Here is a 20425-nt window from a genome sequence, read left to right as displayed (position 1 = left end):
ATTTTCTTCATTCAGGCTTCAAATATAATTGTATGATTTAAAGTTTGTCCTAAAAACAACTTTAGCTGCATCATGGGATTATCAGTAAAGAAATTGAGCCTTTGCCACATACTTAACTTTTTAAATCCTTATATCTTTGCAACCTAATGGTGTAAACCTTTGCTATTATATTCACCTGTTTGGAAAAATGAATATTAATATTCACCTGTTTGGAAAAATCCTTGATTTTTCTCTTCTAACATTTCTAGGTGTGTATCTTATTGGTAGAATATCGGTCAGCCATTTCCAACTGGTATTTCTTCTATTAATTGGTCCATGTGGGTTGATGGGAAGACGACCTTTTCTTGTTGTAAACCTCATATTATCCCGTTTGTTATTTTTGTACAGGTCCCTCCATTGGTTACCTTGATCATACAGAAATAAAAAATAATGAATTAAAGCCATAGATACATGAATTTACGCAGATTGGACAGCAAATGGACAGTAAGAAATGTGTCTCACGTTCTCATTTTTTTCGATTCACGCAAGTTCATAAACAGGTTTATCCACCAAGATGATAACGTAAAGACGACCTAAAATTCTACTTAACTTGCCTTGAATATAGTCTATTTTACAGTCGTTGGTGAATTATTTAATGATTTGGCGAAGAAAATAAACAAAACATGTTTACAGATGCAAGGAATAATGAATTTTTAGGCCAAAAAAAAAAATAATATAATTTCCGTACAGAGGTCTCTGAGCTCTCATTCTTACTTATATCAAGATTCTCTCAAATGACAATAAAGCACCCAAGCAAAATTACTAAGGCGGTTAAATAATTAAACAATACTTGACTATTGCATCCATTTGGAAGGCTCCCATCCTTTATTTTTTTATTTGCAGTCGACATATTGTAGGATTCACAAAATGTAGCATGGCTCAAAGTTAGTCGTGCTGGTTTAGATCTTCAAAACAAGAGTATAACGAACTAATATTAAAAAATTGAAAACCTAATCCGCAGAGTTAGCTAGATGGCCTTTAAAATTTAATTCGCAATTCAAAGATGAAAAGTGTTTCAGAAAAATAATGTGGGAGTTGAAACTCCTAGGAAGGATGCCTCAAGCAATCCATGCAAAGAATGACATTTGATTTGATTTGAATTGTGAATTTCTCCGGATATCTTTAATATCCTGAAATAAACAGTAAAGTAATGTATATATATATATATATGGGATTATTGAGATCAGTGGAAGTAATGTATTAAATATCGTTAATCTTGATCTTGATATCCACTGCCTGGCACTTTTAATTTGAGAAAAATGTTTCTTGATTCCTCGTTTAAAGTTGTTTCTTCAGGGTATGACCATCACTGAATATGTTTGCATAACATGGATATCAATGCTTGATCCCAAGAATAACAGCACAACATTATTAACTTCTGCTTTAACTCGTGCACTAAAGTTTCAGTAGAAGTAAATATTTCCATTTACTGTTATAGCGCCGATTGGAGGATTCATAATTCTAATTGGATAATGAGATAGATAGAAAGATAGAGGTGACCGCCATACATTTTCTATTGGTTCAGAATAGGTAACAAACACATGACTGAACCCTGATTGGATCAGGCGCTAATGGACCCGGCATACAGGAGTGCGTGGTTTTTTATTTATCTTTTACCTTGATTTATTTCTTGGCGCCTATCCCCCCAATAGGCAGCCTTACTTCCGGTGTTTAACATTATATCCGCTTGTCTAGTTCCGTATTCTTGATGTTGGGAATAAAATTTGATATTTCTTGGTAAATATTTTCTTCGAAAGGGAAAGTTTTCATGTGAGAAGGTTTCTCTTTTCCTCAACCTGGGCTGCTTTTCCGATTCAGAAGATGGCGTCCCTAAAAGAATATTAAGTTTCCGTACAAAAATAGATTTTAAAGGGACTGTAGACGTAATTACAAGTGATAACATGCAAAGATGACAATGCCCTAATCACAACGCGATGTCTGATCAAGTAGGAATAAGATCTCAATATTATCTTAAAAGCTGACTATTTTTATTTGTGATTTCCCAACATAAGCGACTTGCGCATTTCTCGGGAAAACATATAATTAGAATTAGACACTTTTAAACATAAAAAGCGACGATATCTTCCACATTAGTGTGGAATTGTTGTGAATCGGACATTGATTTCTTCGCATGGAGGGTCACTTGAAATATTGTCATTTTAAGTGCTGTAAACTTCTGTAATATTTTAAGTATTAAACCAATAAATAAAACATAAATTTTTGGTTCACAGAGGTCTTTCTAGGACTTCTGTAAAAGAGGGAGTATTTTTCACACCCTGGTAAAAATAAAAGAAAAATTTCAGAGAAAAAATTTTGACAGTATTTTTTTTAAATGCTCAAATTTTAACAGAAAAAAAATCTTGTTATTATATGTCGAGAGGTTGGGGGGGGGGGGGGNCAACCAGTACCAGTAAATGGGTGTACAGTAGGATTACACTAGACCAACCAGTACCAGTAAATGGTTGTACAGTAGGATTAAACTAGACCAACCAGTACCAGTAAATGGGTGTACAGTAGGATTACACTAGACCAACCGGTACAAGTAAATGTCTGTACAGTACGATTACATAGACCAACCAGTAACAGTAAATGGTTGTACAGTACGATTACACTATACCATCCAGTAACAGTAAATGGTTGTACAGTACGATTACACTATACCATCCAGTAACAGTAAATGGTTGTACAGTAGGACAACACTATACCATCCAGTACCAGTGAATGGTTGTACAGTACGATTACACTAGACCAACAAGTACCAGTAAATGGTTGTACAGTACGATCACACCAGACCAACCAGTACCAGTAAAAGCAAGTACAGCGCGATTACACTAGACCGACCATGAACCAGTTTGTTTTTAATCTTCATGACGGAAACAATCTCAAGAACTGACCTAGATCGAAATATATTTTCAATAAAATGTGTAACTAACATCTCCTTTATTTACTCTAAAGAGGTTGGTCCATCACCATCAACGAAATTTAAATCAACCTGTACAGTTCTCTTACAAAGATTGGATTATAAGCGTATTGTTACAGTTTTGAAATCTTCATGTTTAGGGCTCACAAATTTGCAGGCGGGAAGGTAAATTAACCCAATGGACAATACTTAAAAGTCGACCCTGTCTCAATAATTTATGAATAATTAATAATAAATTACCAAGCAGGATAAGAACAAGGTGTAAGTACATTTCTTCCTTATTTCAAGATCCCTTCAACGCAAACGAAAGTGGTATTCTCGTATTCTCGTCTGAACAAAAATAATAACTATTCACTCTTAAAGGGACTGCAGACGTAATTTTAAATGACCAGTGTCCAAATTTAATGAATTTGAGCCACGCGACTCAAATCTGCCAAAAACCGGTTTCAATTGAGCGCCGGCTTAAATCTTGAAAATTGAATACAACCAACCATATTTTAGCCGGGGTTATTTTTAGATGGTTTATGTATGTTTCATAATGGTTTCATGATGACAACAAAATTAAAAATCATGAATTTTCATTAAGAAAAATTCATGAATATCTACCTCATTATAGGGCGTGTAACGTTGTGAATCCCACATGCCACTCTGTGAATGGAGGATTACTTGAAATTACATCTACAGTCCCTCTAATCACATAAAAGGCCTTAGATCCAGGTTAATTTTTTTTGGTTTGATTCTTTGGTTTGATCTTTGAACAGTTAAACGTTTGAATCCAAACTGAGAGGTGTTTCATGTATTATAAATACTAATAACTAAATAAAAAGCCCCGCTTACTCAATTAAATATGTCCATTTTATTTAATCTCTGTATTGACATGAAACTTAAGATTTGAGCTTTAATTTCGGTATAAGATGTGAAGTATATATGTATATACGTTTAAATATGGAGAAATTTGTCAAGGGCAGTGTAATAATAGCCCAGGAAATATATTGCTTATCATTGTAGATAGATATATAGATATATAGCAACCATATTAAATAATCAGATGTGATAAATACTCTATATTCTGTATTCTGTATTCTGTATTCTGTATTCTGTATTTTGTATCCTGTATCCTGTATCCTGTATTTTGTATTCTGTACTCTGTACTCTGTATTCTGTATTCTGTATTCTGTATTCTGTAAGTAATCTCCACGGAAGAACCCAGATTTGGATTGTATTCCTTGTAAGCCCAGTGGAAGATATTAAACTAAATAAATTAAATCTCCCTCCCTCCCTCCCTTCATTCAACTATTCAGAGAAAATCCAAGAAACCAAAGTCAGCATACACACACTACAATTCCTTCATTTACAAACAATTTATTGAGTATAGAGTCAAACAAATAAAATAATCTAATATTGTTTGTACTGGTTAACCCTGAAAAGCCTGAATTAATGTACAGAGTTAACCACAAAAGATTTGACTTTAATGACGACCTGAAACGCCTTAAATATAGCTATAGGAAGGTTGTCTTCAATTTATAAATGTTTTGTTAAAGAAAGAAACACCATAAGAAGCACTATTACGGGGAGTCAGGAATACAAGAAAAACATATTTGTCCTTTCCTTATAGTCGTTTGTGAAGTTTCACTTTTTATGGGTAACCCTGTATAATCAGAGGGAGGGGGGACAATGCATAATGACCTATAAAAAGTTCTTCGCTCATTGATGTTTATGCATGCATTGTAAAAAAAAACTTATTTTATGGTTCATGGGTGGCTTAAAAAGAAAAAAAAAGTTTTAAATATTTTATCAAATGTCAATTGTTTAATGTTTATACATGAGTTTTTCAAGGGCTGTACACTGTACTATAAAAACATAAGTTGTCAAAAAAGGCTTTAAATTTATTTTTCTTAAAAGTCAAAAAATATAAAGCAGTATGGGAAAAAACAAGCTGAGGGACTTTTGTTATAATATCAATATTTTGCTCTGTTTGGAGACTTGGGAATACTTCGCGAAAAATTACGATTCCAAGTTTCGAGCAAGAAAAAACCGACACAGGACCCTGAGATATAAACAATAATTTTTGACTTCAAAGTCTGAAAACGGAGCGAAAAATTGAAATTATAAAAGAAAGTATCGGCTTGACAGAATGAGAATGGAGGCTTAACGGTTTTTAAGACATCAGGAACATTGGCCTTGAAGGCAGTNCTTTTAAATCGCGGGCTCAGGAACATTGGCCTTGAAGGCAGTGAAGCTTTTCTTGTTTAGCTTGATGCAACCATGTCGGTGATCATCTTGCAAACTCTAGGGATGAAGAACTTGGATTGTGTGAAGCTGAGGACATGGAGAACGTCTTGGCCATGTCCCTGCTTGTGTGACATGCACAATGCATTTTACCATGATGCTTTTCTTGCAAAAAAATAATCACGCAACCTCCATCTGTTAATGTGCTTTATTTTGAAATCAAAATGCAAGTAGCTAAACATAAATTTTATTAAATTTTTTTTCAATCCCAATTCTTGTATAAAAATACAAGTACGTTTTTAGACCCCCAAGACATGCAGCATCTGAAAATTTCTATTTTGACAGTTAACTTGACATTGACACCCCTTAAATGGATGAACCCTTTGTTGGGTTCACAGTATTAGAGTAATTTTATTAGGTTTTTAATTAAATGGCATTATTGCTTATCTCTAAAAGGTAAATACAGCCAAGTATAAATGTTTTACAGAAGCAAGAAATGTACATAAGGAACCCCCCCCCCCCTTAAAGGGACTGTAAAGGAAAAATGAAAGCTAATCACTTTAGCTCTCGATCGCGACCCATGAAAGTTATATCTGATGTTCCTATCTCCTAACTTTGTCAAATTTATACGAAAATTAATATATATATAAAATTTTGTATACAAGTAGTGGGTTTAGATAGATCAAATTCAGCAAGTAAGCAACCAATCTGAAAACGATGATATCCCAGAGAAAGCTAATTGTAACTTAGGTTTACTCCAATTGTAATTTTATATTTGTTATTTCTATTTTTAATAGATTTAATTCATAATATTATTTATAAGTCCGTATTACTTGACCAGAAATTCCACCAATGGCAGTACAGTCCCTTTATATCTGGATTGATTCATACTCAAGAATACAGAGAGAGAGAGTTGAATCTGGATTGATACAGACTTAAATTACTCTTGGAGTAAGGCATTTGTTACATACAGAGTCTAAAACTAAAGAAATTAAACAATCTTTAAACTTACGGATTTTTTTATAATATACTCTTTCATTCAAAATGTATATGCCGACAAAAAAGTTTTTAAGAAAAAAGACTAAAATATTATGTATAGTGGTTCAAATCCTGATCGAAAGGCACAACTTTCTGATATATATATTGACAGAACCGTTAAATCCACGTGGCTTAAGCCCCTCCATGGACAAATTTCTGTTTATGCCCCCCCCCCCCTGGTTTCACGTATCGGAGCTTCCTAATATATTTTCCTTGAAGAGATGTAAACATAGGACAGCTGGATAATCCAAATGATATATAGAACAAATATGGGAAGAAAAATGAGTTTATTTATTTACACGGAGCTTGTGATGTAGGAAAAGTGTAGGAAAATAGTATGTGAGCTGAGAAATATAAAATACTATAGGGTTGCAGGGGCGCTTCAGACACCTTTTAAAACATATTTTTTTTCTTTTTGAGTCTTGGACTTTGGAAGCAGGATAAAAATTTGATTTTCTCCCTTATAGAGCATCTTTTAGAATATCATTTGGCAATCTCATATTTATCGAATATCTCCATAGCGTTTTAATGGGGTAGAACTGGGAAAAATATTTGAGACATTAAAAATTTGTATAATGAAATTTTCAAACAAATTTAAGTGAAGAATCTTTTTTCGTTTCCCCTCAGCGCAAAGTTATGCATGTGTGGAACATGCATAAAAACATGAGATTGGGAACATTTAATTTTTTATTAAGAAACTTCCTCCCAAATAGGATCATAAAAAAATCTTATGATTCGGAACATTTTTTGTTTTCATTGGGATATTTTACCTCAAACAATTATCATAAAAATATGAAGATTGGATACATTTTATGTTTTTAATGGAGAATTATTAAATTATTAATTTTTTTAGAGGCAAAATCTTGAATTGTGACAGTTCTCAAACCTTTTCTGGGGTCATGTGAGATCCAAAAAATATTTTGACCAGTTTACCCGTTTTTTGACGTTTATTGGATATATATGTCCTTTTTTAAGTCTTAAGTTCCGTTACCTTTAACGACGTTTCCTAAAGAAATTCTAGGATTTTCTTCTCACGATGCTGAACGTCAAACGGAGCATTTTGGAATCTTTCTGTTATTAAAATTAAACTATTTTAGGATAAAAGAATAATCATAAAAACGATTGTTTGAAATGAAGAAAGAGACGCGAAATCGGATTAAACTTGAACTATTAATTTGGAAAGGTTGAGAAGTTTGGTTGTATTCGGAGGATCGGAGTCACGGATGCTGAGGTCCGGAGGGGGAGGGGGGAGACGGATATTATCTTGCAGATTCAACCGAACCCTCTCCGACAACGGAAATATAACTGAAAGAAGTAACTTTGACGAAGTCTGTTGCTTATTCAAAAAGTGCTTTTTAATAACGCATGAGAAAGATAATTTGAATCGAAAATATGAATTGTTAAAAATACAATCTAATGTTAAAGTTACTTTATAAAGGATTTTTTGTACAAATGATTTCAAGGTTTTGCCAATGCTGTGAAAAAGAATGATGAATAATAGCAAATATCTAGATCATAAAAAAGTCAGATTACTAACTACAATTTTTCATTTCTTAAATTCAAAAATATTAAATTTATTTTTATTTCATTTCAATTCATTATGTTCATTCCATTAAGTTTTATCATTACATGGAGAGAATTTAAAATGAAAATTTTTCAAACATTAAAAATTTACTTTAAATTTAGAATATCTAAAAGCTATACTTTCTCCCTAAATAAAAAAAATCTTTAAAAACAAAAAAATAGACCATTTTCTCTATACTATGCAATATTCAATATTGTGTTTACGGCGCAACGAATTAGTATAAATTCCATATTGGAAAAATGTTATAACTAAAAAATTAGGGTATAAAAAATGTCGTAGACGTGGTAAACTTCAAGTCCAAGGTCGTCTTCACTTCATAACTAATTTTCCCGATTGAATTCAAATTTTTTATATTTACTATTTTATGCTTTTCTGTTAAGAAATTTTGAGATTTCACATAACAAAATTTGTTGGAGCACCGGAACCAAATTCAACTTAGTAGCATCATTCGTCAAATTTTGTAAGATGAAATTTATCATTCATCAACATTTGAAGAATCAAGTTACTATATAATTAAGTGGAATTCGGCTCCGGTGCTCCAACATATTTTTTTAGATGAAATTTATCATTTATCAACATTTGAAGAATCGAGCTACTAAGTTGAATTTGGTGTTTTACGTAATTTTTGACGGATCTTATATGAGAGATCAAAACATGTACTTTGGTGTAGTTAGTTTTACGTTAATCGGACCCCCACGATTAACCAAAGAGAATAATTGTATTTGATATGTTTAAGAGTATGTCTGAATAAAATGAAAGAGTTAACCATCTTGAATGTGTCGAGTAGTATCCCTGAGGTTGAGCTGTGGACCAATGATACTTGTTCCTCCTCAAACCATCCTAATACCATCCTTGCAGTTATAACCATTGTCTCTGCTATACTCACAATACCGAATATTGTGGGAAATATGGTAAACAAACTTTTCCTAATTTATGGGATTGTCGTCTTAGTTTTAAGGAGAGGGACACACCCGATTCACAACGGTATTAACATGGATATCTAAAACTTGATCAGAAAAGGTACCTTTGTGAATCGGACTTTTTTTACATTATTAAAACTACTCATAAATAATACCATGAAGAAATTAAGTCTTTGCCACAAACTCTGATTTTCTAATACACATATCATTGCAAGCCAATTTCGAAGACCTTAGATATTTCAAACTATGAATTCTGTTCGGTCAAATAATCTAAGTTTGACATAGCAAAGGTTTACACCATTAGGTTGCAAAGATATAAGGATTTAAAAAGTTAAGTATGTGGCAAAGGCTCAATTTCTTTACTGATAATCCCATGATGCAGCTAAAGTTGTTTTTAGGACAAACTTTAAATTATACAATTATATTTGAAGCCTGAACGAAGAAAATTCTTGATATGTGACAAGTAAAAAACATTATGAAACATCAACTGTATATGAATGCGTCGAAAAATTATTAATGATTATAGGTTGTAATCTGAATGATTTGTTAGGCATTAAGTTGATTATTTTACGATCTGAGTCATATGCTGCAACTTTCTAAATTTGCATGTTAGGACAAACTTTAAATTATACAATTATATTTGAAGCCTGAATGAAGAAAATTCTTGATATGTGACAAGTAAAAAACATTATGAAATATAAACTGTATATGAATGCGTCAAAAAATTATCAATGATTATAGGTTGTTTACACCGTCATATTGCAAAGATATAGGGATTAGTAAATTTGGATTTGTGGCAAAAACTCAATTTCTGTTGCATTTAGAAACTACACAAAGATAAAGAAGCAATGCGTAAAGGAATTGAGTCCTTGACACAATTTCAATTTTTGTAATCCCTATATCTTTGCAACCTGATGATATTAAACCATTGATATTTCAATCTTACATTATTTGATCTAACAGACTTTATAGTTTGGAATATCTAAGGTCTACATTGAAATTAGATGATCAGAGTTTGTGGCAAAAACTCAATTCCTTTTTACCTGGAACTCTGATTTTCTTTAAATTTGGTTAATAGAGAAGAATTTTCTACGTATTGGAATATGCAACATAACATCGTATTTATATATTTTTTAAGACAATTAATATTTTATCTTTTTAAAAATAAACAGAAAATATTTCGAAAATTCCTGAAGTTTTTTAAGATTTCCTGAGTTTCTTGATTAAAAACGCTAATATGATTGCTTTTAATCTCAATACAACTTTATATTCGAAATATTTGGGTACATTTTGCATTATCCTGAATCACAACTGCACCCTCTAAACCTGCGTCAGACAATCTGGTGTTTAGGATAATTGTAATTGTAATTGTATTTGATCTAACACAATTCATAGTTTGAAATATCTTAGGTCTACGAAATTGGGTTGTGAGGATATAGGGAATTGAAAATTAGAGTTTGTGCAGACAACGACTCAATACCTTTCAATAAATAGAATTTTCTTACAGTTTTTCTGCCATTTTAATAAAAATCCGGAAGTAGATCCGGATACTAGATCCGAAAAGTTGATCCTGATCCGGGTTTACGGGTCCCGGATCGAGGTCTAATTTCAGATATGAAAACAGATCAGATAAATATATAATTATCTATTCTATTTTAAAATTTAAATTTTATTCGGAAAATATTTTCTACGCTTAAGAACAAAAACCGTCTCCTCATGTATATTTTGTGCACTTGCATTACTCATTCCAGTATTATTTTGAATTATAAGAGTCTGGAAATTGACTCAAAAAGAGCTTCTTGAGTAGTAGAGCGTGCTGAGATATTTTTATATCTAAGTTTGATTTTATTACATTTTGCCGCAAATTTGTCTGACTCAAAGATATAAACCAAAACAAAATCACCCAATCACCCGTCTTGGTTAATATCTGTTAATATCTATTCTGAACCAACAGAAATAGTATGGCGGTAACATCTATCTTTCTATCCTTCTCATTATCCAATTAGAGATATGTATTCTAAAATCGGCGCTATCAGTAAATGTAAATAGTTACTTCTACTGGAACTATAGTGAGCTGTGGTCAATGGTCAGTGATATTAAAAACTGACCATCTAAATGATCCAATATATTTAGATGGTCCTGGCAGCATACATGAAGGTTCAGGCTCAAGCCCGCGGTCCTGCTCATGCCCTCCTTATCCCCCTCGCAATATCTGATATTATTCTGGGCATTTGGTCGATCTTAAACATCAGCAATCTAGGGAACGATCACGCTTTATTGGCTAAGGTGAGAAAATAATTTTCCAATCCTTTTCTTTGCAACCTGATGGTGTAAACCTTTTATATTCAATTTGTTCAGCAACCTGGACATAAAAATTCATTAATCGCATTTAAAAGAGGCAAATTTAGATATGAAAAACTATAGAAAGTTTTTTTTCCATTAGATGACCTGAAACGCATTTTTTGTTTTGGATATCGAGATCAAACTAAGTAGATTAGCGATATTTTACATTACATTTTTATCTTNATGGTGTCTAGTTCACATATATCTCTAGACATTTTACTTCAGGTTGCAGAGATATTAGGTGTCGTTGGATCTACTGGAGGGATGGTTTCTATCTCACATATATCTCTAGACAGGGTTAGCAAACTTATTTCTAGTATTTTTTTTACAAATAATATCATTAGGGGTTAATACAAAAATGTATAAGGGGCAAACTTGTATTTTTTCACCCTCTACATTTTGACTATGTGGGAACACTAAAAAGATTAAAAACTTTCATTTGATCATATACTGCAAAGTCTTTTTTTCCTTTTTTTTAGTAGGGGAACACCCCAGCATAAGCTTCAAGTTTACCCCTGAATCCACCCCTGGATATATCAGAAACAGTAATTATAATGAATAAATGTTTTTCTTATTTTTTTTTCAGACTGTTTCCATTGCTTTTCCCTTCTCATACACTGTGGATAAGCGTCGAATTCTCAGTGTTTACTACACTAGTATCATCATCACTGTACTCTTCACATCTTCACTCGCTTTCACACTATCAGGTAGGTCATTGTCGACACACTAATAGGTAGGACATTTTCGACACACTTATAGGTAGGTCATTGTCGACACACTGAGAAACGTTACTTTTTCATCTAACAAAAAGAATTGAGTGTTTGCCCACTGTTCATTTCAAGAACCGGTCTGATATCTAACCAGCTAGAGCTAGCTGTACAGTACACAATCACATACAAATTATACCAAGCAAAACGGGACGGTACACCGAATGAACCAGCCCCTTCTAGAAAAATTCTTGTGTGCCACAAACTCTGATTTTCTGTTCCCTATGTCTTTGAAATTCAATGTCGTAGACCCAAGACATTTCAAAAAATGAAATCTGTCGGATCAAATAATAATATCTCAGTTGGATGCATTATTTTCGATCTAAATTCAAGAACTTCAGTCTAAATTTATCCCCAGTATCGTAAATTTTGGCTGACTTTGAAATGAAAATGTGACGAGTGAATCAAATACAGCCTCTGAACATTATTGAAAAAGTTTGTAAAGAATAGTTATTGATCAGATGCGTTTTTGGGTATTTTTAGGACCTTTTCTTAATATTCGCTTTTTCGATTCTAACATCCATAACCATTATACAACTTATGTTAAAGGTCGTTTTTCAGTTACACAAAAACGACCTTATGGGGCGATTCGTAGCACAGTGGGCTTTATAGTGAATTCGTAGCACAGTGGGTGTTCTTGTGAATTCGTAGCACAGTGGGTGTTCTTGTGAATTCGTGGCACATTGGGTGTTTTTGTGAATTGGACAGAAAACTCTAAATTATGGGAAACTTGTATGCAGTTTCGTTAAACTTTTTTCTTCAAATTGTTCGTCAAAAAACGAGAGGGGGGGGGTTCTTAATATTCAATTTAAAAAACTATTATAAACTAAAAGTTAAGACCAAAAACCTAAAAAAAACTATTATTTTCAGATTGCGGATTGCCTCTGTTTGTACTGTTCTACTCTGTGTATCACAAGATTCAACTTTTCACTATTTTCCTTCCTTGTTCTCTTAGGAAACATTTTAATGAAATACAGCACTCTCTCTCTTAATTACAATTTTAATTAGGAAAATGTCAACAAATAAACTTGTTAATAATTAGTTCTCAGCACGTGTACAAAACTTCTCAACGTGTACAAAACTTCTCAACACGTGTACAAAAACTTTCTAATAAATGTACACAACTTCCTCACACATGTACAAAGCTTCTCAGCACGTGTAAAAAAACTGTTCAACACGTGTACAAAACTTCTCAACACGTGAACAAAACTTTTCAACACGTTTACAAAACTTCTCAACAGGCGTACAAAACTTCTCAACACGTGAACAAAACTTTTCAACACGTTTACAAAACTTCTCAACAGGCGTACAAAACTTCTCAACACGTGAATAAAACTTTGCCACATGTGTACAAAACTTCCAAACACGTGTACAAAAGCATCTTAAAAACTTATTTTCTTCCAAGTTGTAAAAAAGAGGTAATTGAAATGAACCCTCTGCTATAAAGTGGCATGTCCGATCATAACAGTACTTTTTAAATCTTTTTCTCTCATCAAAATTGAATGAGTTATGCTTATTTCAACACTTTAAAAGATGTAAAAAGACAATATCGTTCTTATTGATAATCAAATTAAGGGTTAACGTGTTACCCCTATAAATGAACTTAAAATGGAATCTATATTAGTTTGGTTGTAAGTCATGTTTATCTAGCTAGGGTGGCCAGAAGACACGCTAAAAGCATCAGGTATGAGAATTTATATAGTGTTTACAGTGTGTACTGTATGTACGTCGGAATATATGTGTTTGTTTGTGTATATATGGGTTGTATAAAGTTATCTAAACAGATAGAAGTAATTAGTGAGAAGTAACTTAAAGTATACATTTTCCCATCAGGAAAATCAGTGGCCGCTAGACTTTTCTTCCTTTACACACAGTAGGTCGTCTTTCTTCAAGTGTTGGCACGATTTTTGAAATACCGCGGGTGCCACCGGGTAAATTATTAGTAGATTATTGAAGATTATAGAACAGCAATTTTATTCGATAAAAAAGACCGAAGAGGAATTTACTAATTGACTAAAAAAATCTTTAAAAGATGCAAGATACCCCTCATGGATAAACAGTAAACATTAACCACAGTTTAAAACTAACCAATGTCTAACAAAAGAATTGAACAAATTGACTATTTACTGTGAAAAAATCCAAAGCCCTCTTTCGATCCAGAAGGTTTATGTAAAAACCTAGATTATTGCAATAATTTTTAAAACACTACTAATGCATAGTTGAAAATTGTATATGGTAATTTTAACGTTACCATAAAAAAGTGGTCTGAAATAAAGGAAATCTAAAGCCTTAAAACTGATGTGAGTAAATGTATAACAGAGTACAGGAAAAAATGTATTTTCATGTAAAAAATGAACAAATAAAAAAACTGTTGCTTCGGTTTTCCACGCGTTCAAACATGCGTTCAAAATGTTTTCTGGGTTCGCATTTCAACGACAAATATTTCTCCACATTGGTGACTTATCTGAGGGGGTTACTTCAATGGAACTATCCCTATTCCGAGCTATTGAGCTCACACTGGTTACATTACATTGGCAGTTTTCAACTTTTTTTCAATAGTAGGGCTTATGCAAGAGTACAGTAAAAATCAGATATTCCTAAGATGTTCTAATGCCTAAATTATTTTATTATTTTGGAGAAAAGTATAGAAGCATGAAGCCTTAGAATATATTCAAAGCATAAACAATGAACGAACACGGGTTGGGTTTTTGTTACAAAGATAACATTTTACATAAATTACTCGACTAAAAATAAGATAATTGAAGGGACTGTAGGAGGGATTTCCAGTGGCCCTCCATGTATCGAGAGGAATATGTCCGATTTGAAACGGAATCCCTCAAACCTGTGTCTGATCAAGAATAAATAAGATGTTCATGGTTTTCTCCTTGAAAATTGATTATTTCACCTTTGAATACTTGATGAATGTGGAGTTATGCTACAAAAACAATGAAGGAAATTATATTTCGCATTTAATCAGATCTAGATTAAAAGGTACCGTTGTAAATCGGACATTGTCCTCTTTAAATGGACCGACAGTCCTTTTCATATGCTCTTGATTCAATCACTAAGTTATTATGCTTTTATTCAGGCGAGTGAAAAAGGTGATTGCAGCAAAAGAGATTAGTGACAATGCTTGGCTATCAGGTAGAAAATATAACTAGGCTAGTACTAGGGGACTCTTTATAAACATTTCTCGTGCAAGATAGGACGCACCTGAGTGGACGCATATAAATGATGAACATTACGCATTACATTTTAAACAATTGCTTTGCAGTCCAAAAATTTAGCCAAGTTTTAATCCTCAGATAAGTTAAATTCAGGGGCGGATACAGGGGGGGGGGTGCGGCAGGACCTTTGCACCCCCCTGAAGGATTCAGGAGGTGCGTAGCCCCCCCCCCTGAGATTTCAGAATAGCTTCTCAGATTTCAGAATAGCACTTTTAGGGAAAGAAAACCTAGTGCAAAACAGGAAAACTATCTTTAAAAAATTTTGTTCCTAAATCTGGATGTTTTTGTTCCCAAATAAATCTAGCACCCCCCTCACTTAAATCCTGTATCGGCCCCTGGTTATATACGAAAAATGAACCAAAAGCCAAACAAAAACGATCCATTATTGTTCGTTTGCTCTGTTTATTTGCTCGATCTAAGGATATAAATCTTGCTTTTTTATTATTATTATTATCAGACACTCCGGCATTCAATGAAATAGGGGGTCGACGCTCCTCGCCACCGAAGTGTTTTCAAATGTTAACAGTATTTAAAAAAATTGAAAGTCTAGAAAAATTCAGCCAACATCTACACTTGATACATACATATCAGTGATATTATCATAATATAAATCTCATATTGAAAGTTTTCCTTAAGTAGGTTGGAATCGAAAAGGAATTAAACCAAAGGCAAAAAATGAAATTATTTTTTTTTATTTATCCCTTTTATTCCAAGATTATAAACAGAATTAATCCTGTCTTGTCTATCAAGGATGATCCAAAAGACGAATTAATCCTATTTTGTCTATCAAGGATTATCCTAAAGACGAATTAATCCTATCTTGTCTATCAAGGATGATCCTAAAGGCGAATTAATCCTATCTTGTCTATGAAGGACAATCCTAAATGCGAATTAATCCTATCTTGTCTATCAAGGATAATCCTAAATGCGAATTAATCCTATCTTGTCTATCAAGAATGATCCTAAAGGCATACTCGATATTATTTTGTAAAAATACCATAAAGTTCTCAGGTTCCGGTTCTCAGGAACACTTGTCAGGTTTTTCTTTGGATTTCTAAATTGTTGAACAATCCCTTCCAGGAAATTTACTCAAATATATTCTAGGAACAGGAACGTCTCACTATCAGGATCGGGAACGTATCTCTACTGCTTCAAGCCAGAAATCTAATCGTTCCAATGCAACCTTTAGATCCGGTGCATACAAAATATCATTGATGGCGACAGCATTCGTTTTTTTTATCGGCTGGCTGCCATCCCAGGTTAATAGCTTCATAAATATAGATAATTTTGGATTCCATTTTGTTTTGGTAAAATCAACATAAAACTAAATTTAAAGGGACTGTAGGCGTAATTTCAATGGATCCTCCATGCAAAGATGGCATTGCCCAATTTACAACCACCCCGGACTCCTCGGACTAACGTGTTTTGGTCTATAATTTAACTGTAATCTTTAAACTAACGGATTTGATTGTTTTTTACTTTTTATTCAAAACGTATATGCCGGTAAAAAAGTATTTAAGAAAGAACACTGAACAATTATGTTTAATAGGAGAAATTGTGATAGAAAGTCATAGCTTTCTGGAATATTGACAGGACCGTTAAATCCATGTGCAACGAACCCTTAATAATTTTGATGATTTCTCTATTGCTTCTTATGGATATCTGATTTATACATGATGAGAAACAGCTTTTAAGGTACTAAAAGGGTACCGTTGTAAATCGGGCATTGCCTTCTTTGTATGGAGGATCACTTGAAATTACGCTTACACCGTACAGACCTATTGAGGGTGAAACTACGGGACAGAGTATCAAAAACAACTAGTTTTTAGTCTTAAATAAAATAATTTTTAAAATATCGAAAAACAGACAGTGTACGGTATTTAACGGTTCAAGAATCAAGACCCATATTTTGATAATAAAATGTTTTGAAAATACTGTAAAAGTAAACTTCCTTGAATACTTCTGTTTTTTATCGTTAATTACTAAATGAATTCTGATTTTTTAAATGATTTTTTTCTTTTATATATGTTGTTTCTTATTTGCTACTGTATAATTTGTTTGTTGGTTCCAAAGGGATTTGACATTTTTTGGCTTACTGAAGTTATTTAAACTAGTTTGATACAGGTTTTCAATGTTTTAAAGCAAAAACCTTTACGAGAATCTCTAACATTTAATTCCTAAAATCAAAAGATCGCAAAATTGTCAAAATTAAAAGCTGTTTGTTCGAAATTGCTAATAGAATTTATTATTCTGTTCATATCTTTGAAAAAAATGTGCGTAATTTCGAACGCTTTCTGTAGTACAATATTAAGAACAAAGTGTAATATTTTTTTAATTAGTTTATCTAGATTCGATCGCGTCCAGAAGTAACTTTATTTTGTCTTATTCAGTGCTTTGCAAAATCGGCCCTCCTAGGGAAATTTTTCATAAATTTGTTACCTTAAAGTAAAGTTTTAATAAAAAAACATTTCTTTGTTAAGATACTTCCGTTCTTCCTGGAGAAAACAAGCCCAGTACTAGGGTTTGCTAGTCTAACCGTCCTACTTAGGTAAAAAACAATCATGAATGTTATCAATATGAGTATATTTCAGGGAATATTAGTTTCAAAACTAAAATTTAGCATATTTCTGACACTGAGTGTTATAAATGGGCCAAGTCCTAGTTTTGGAACTTTAATTTCCCCTGCATTAAATGTAGGGGGGTGGGTTGGGGTAGGTTTTATGTAAACAGTTTACTGTGATGTATTAGGACTGGTTGGAACTATTTTTTTTTCAAGCTGCGACTTTGACTTATTAAATCTAATGTTTTCTTTTATTCTCTTATTCACAGACAACTCTGTAAGTTTAGAGATTTTTGATTTACAGTGAGGACCAGGAAATTCAAAAATAGTAAGACCACTTTTAGGCTCAAGTCATGACTTTAAATAGTCCAATAAACATGAGATACAACAATTGTCTAATGTAAAGGAATCCATTGTTTTATAAAACTATTTGCTTTGTAACAACATAAAAATCGTTAAGTATTGGAATATTGTCGTCTTTCTATTCCACAGTTTTCTGGTTCTCACTGGTTATTCCAAAATAAGAATTGAAGAAACCGGCCGAACGCATCTCCCTCAATAGTTAAAATCGAGAAAAGGAATTGAGATTTTGCTGCAATCTCGAATTTTCTAATCCTTATATCTAAGTAACCTGATGGTGGAAACCCTTGATATTTTAAAGTTAGGCGATTTGATCTAACAGAATTCATAGTTTGAAATATCTAACGTCTACGAAATTGGGTTGCAAAGATATAGGTATTAGTAAATCCTAGTTTGTGACAAAGACTCAATTCCTTTCTCTTTCTATTTTGAAAGTCATATATGTTAAAGATTCAATTTGGAAACTATCAAGATCTCTTTTTGAGTTAATCAGAAGTTGTGATTTAAATGTTTAGTCTCCAGTCTTTATTTTCCATTGTTTAAAGTTAGAACCAACATGGTGTGTTTTGTCCAAGTGATCTTTTGGTGTTAAAATGAGACTCAGTTCAAAAACACCTGCAATTCAAAGCTTATTTAAATCTTAAAACAAAATTTTAATAAAAACTTCAATTCTTTCAGCTCTGCGCTCAACCCCTTCCTCTACTCTGCTCAAAACAAAGAAATGCGGGAAGCACTCTGTAAACTTTTTAAAACCAGAAATGCGAGCTCACGACTTTCAATTTACCGACGGAAGAAACTGCCTGACAACGAGAAAATGGTTCTAGCCGCCTCCAAGCTGTGTTCTAAAAGTTGCAATGGTTCTGCCTGTATGTCCCGGGTTCCTCCTCAAGTTCAACAACAAAATGTTTTGAAACATTCGCAAAATCTTTGCAACTGCCAAGCACTAGAGTGCCAGGGAACCATTGTTTAACATTTTTTAGAAAATTATTATGTTTAATTTTTTATATTTTTATGGAAATTTTAAATTCTAACGAAATTGATTATCTCCCTCAAACTCTATTTTCATTTTCCTAATATCTTTGCAATCTGATGTCGTAAACCTTTCATCGTGTAAACTAAGAATTCTGTTGAATCACACTAGGTTTATAATATCAAATGTTTACACCATCAGGTTGCAAAGATTATAAAGTTTAGAGCTGGAGGCGAGTAATCAATTCCTTTGCACGAGTAAGAAGCATTGTATAATAAAAAAATCATAAAAAGATTAAAAAAGATATTATTGTGATGTTTCCTCAAAAAGCGATTTAGCACAAAAAAATTATTCCTTTGAAAAAATACATGTTTAAGAAGAAACATGATGTTTGAAATACACTGTTGTTTATACCATCGAAAAGAACATACTTTTTAATTTTATCTTAAAAAAGGACAAGGTGTGCAGAAGGTTTTTATCTTAAAAAACGTGATAAGATAATCTTTTTAAGCTTTAGACTCAACACTTTTGAAAAAAGAAGTAATACTAATTTCTCAAAAGAGATTTCTCAAAATTACATTTTTAATTAAAAAATTTTCCCTCTTCATGATTTCATCTTTGTCCCTGCAACGAACTACGGAAATTCAAAATAAATTAATTGTTTTGATAGCCTCGAGATGGAATCTTTTATTTGGGCAGAATTATGCTCAATTTTTATTTCGCCAAAAAACCTTAGTCTGGCAAATCATTTTTATAGAAATCTTTTTTGATCCAATAATTCACATCTTTAATCAGAAGTCGTCCGTGTCGTCTCAAGAAAGTCCGAAACTTGTATGCTAAAACCAGTCCTGACGAGCTAAATTGTTTTTCTCCCCATTTAAAGATTGGAATTTCTATCCATTTTTACTGACTAAAACATATTTTCACTGGAATTCATAGCATCTGTTAAAAATATCACGGTTAGGCTCAGTTCGCCACCAACATTTTTGACCTCAGCTATGATGAACAGAAACTACAGGGTTACCCACAAAGGATGAAACTTCAGAGACGACTGTAGGAAATTTATATTCTCTGTTTCCGTACAATTGTGTCTTGCTTAACTAAAAAATTTAATCAGCCATGTCATGACTTTACCACAGCCAGAGGACGCAATTTAACCTTGGTATAGTCATATCTTTATAAAGTTTTAAGTCGTCTTTACAGTCTCATCCTTTTCCCTATATACTTTGCTTGTCTGTTTGTTTGTTTGTAACGTCAAAACGGCTGAACCAATCGGGTCCAATTTTTTTGTGGTACCTTACATGATCCCAAAGAAGGTTTATGGATAATTTGAATTGAACAAAAAATTGCCTTAACAAAGTATCAATTTTTAAAATTCGCTATAAAAGAGCAACAATTAAAAGTTAAAATCAAAGATTGGCACGAAGCGCCCTGGCAGCCTATTTCTCTATGTTTGTGTTGAAAGAA

At 32.7% G+C, this 20425-nt stretch overlaps 1 protein-coding gene and 1 long non-coding RNA gene across 4 annotated transcripts in view; one reads left to right on the top strand and one right to left on the bottom strand.

Moving 5' to 3' along the window:
- Positions 1-20209, top strand: part of LOC111707491 (uncharacterized) — a 34164-nt gene extending 13955 nt beyond the window's left edge. Inside the window, exons 1-10 of one of the 2 annotated variants that reach the window (XM_023480600.1) lie at positions 8085-8722; positions 10865-11017; positions 11300-11371; positions 11661-11781; positions 12712-12796; positions 13466-13525; positions 14930-14985; positions 16173-16327; positions 17549-17616; positions 18667-20209. In XM_023480600.1, coding sequence (XP_023336368.1) covers positions 8564-8722; positions 10865-11017; positions 11300-11371; positions 11661-11781; positions 12712-12796; positions 13466-13525; positions 14930-14985; positions 16173-16327; positions 17549-17616; positions 18667-18958 — 1221 coding nt within the window. In that variant the 5' untranslated portion in view covers positions 8085-8563 and the 3' untranslated portion in view covers positions 18959-20209. Of the gene's footprint in view, positions 1-8084; positions 8723-10864; positions 11018-11299; positions 11372-11660; positions 11782-12711; positions 12797-13465; positions 13526-14929; positions 14986-16172; positions 16328-17548; positions 17617-18666 lie in introns of those variants that run through there. The other variant, XM_023480601.1, reaches the window with a different exon arrangement.
- On the bottom strand, positions 181-10856 carry LOC111707493 (uncharacterized). Of its 2 annotated transcripts, XR_002766450.1 has the most exons (5): positions 9775-10856; positions 3566-3648; positions 3200-3289; positions 1657-1869; positions 181-404 (listed from the first exon to the last, which is right to left on the bottom strand). It is a non-coding gene; the product is annotated as an uncharacterized LOC111707493 (long non-coding RNA). The 2 variants fall into 2 exon arrangements; XR_002766449.1 differs by lacking the exon at positions 9775-10856 and having other exon boundaries at positions 3566-4030.
- Positions 20210-20425: the final 216 nt, after the last annotated feature.

Source organism: Eurytemora carolleeae, unplaced genomic scaffold, assembly GCF_000591075.1.
Source record: "Eurytemora carolleeae unplaced genomic scaffold, Eaff_2.0 scaffold268, whole genome shotgun sequence".
Taxonomy (NCBI): Eukaryota; Metazoa; Arthropoda; class Copepoda; order Calanoida; family Temoridae; genus Eurytemora; species Eurytemora carolleeae.
Note: the sequence above shows the minus strand (reverse complement) of the source record. Positions and strands in the feature narration are given on the sequence as shown.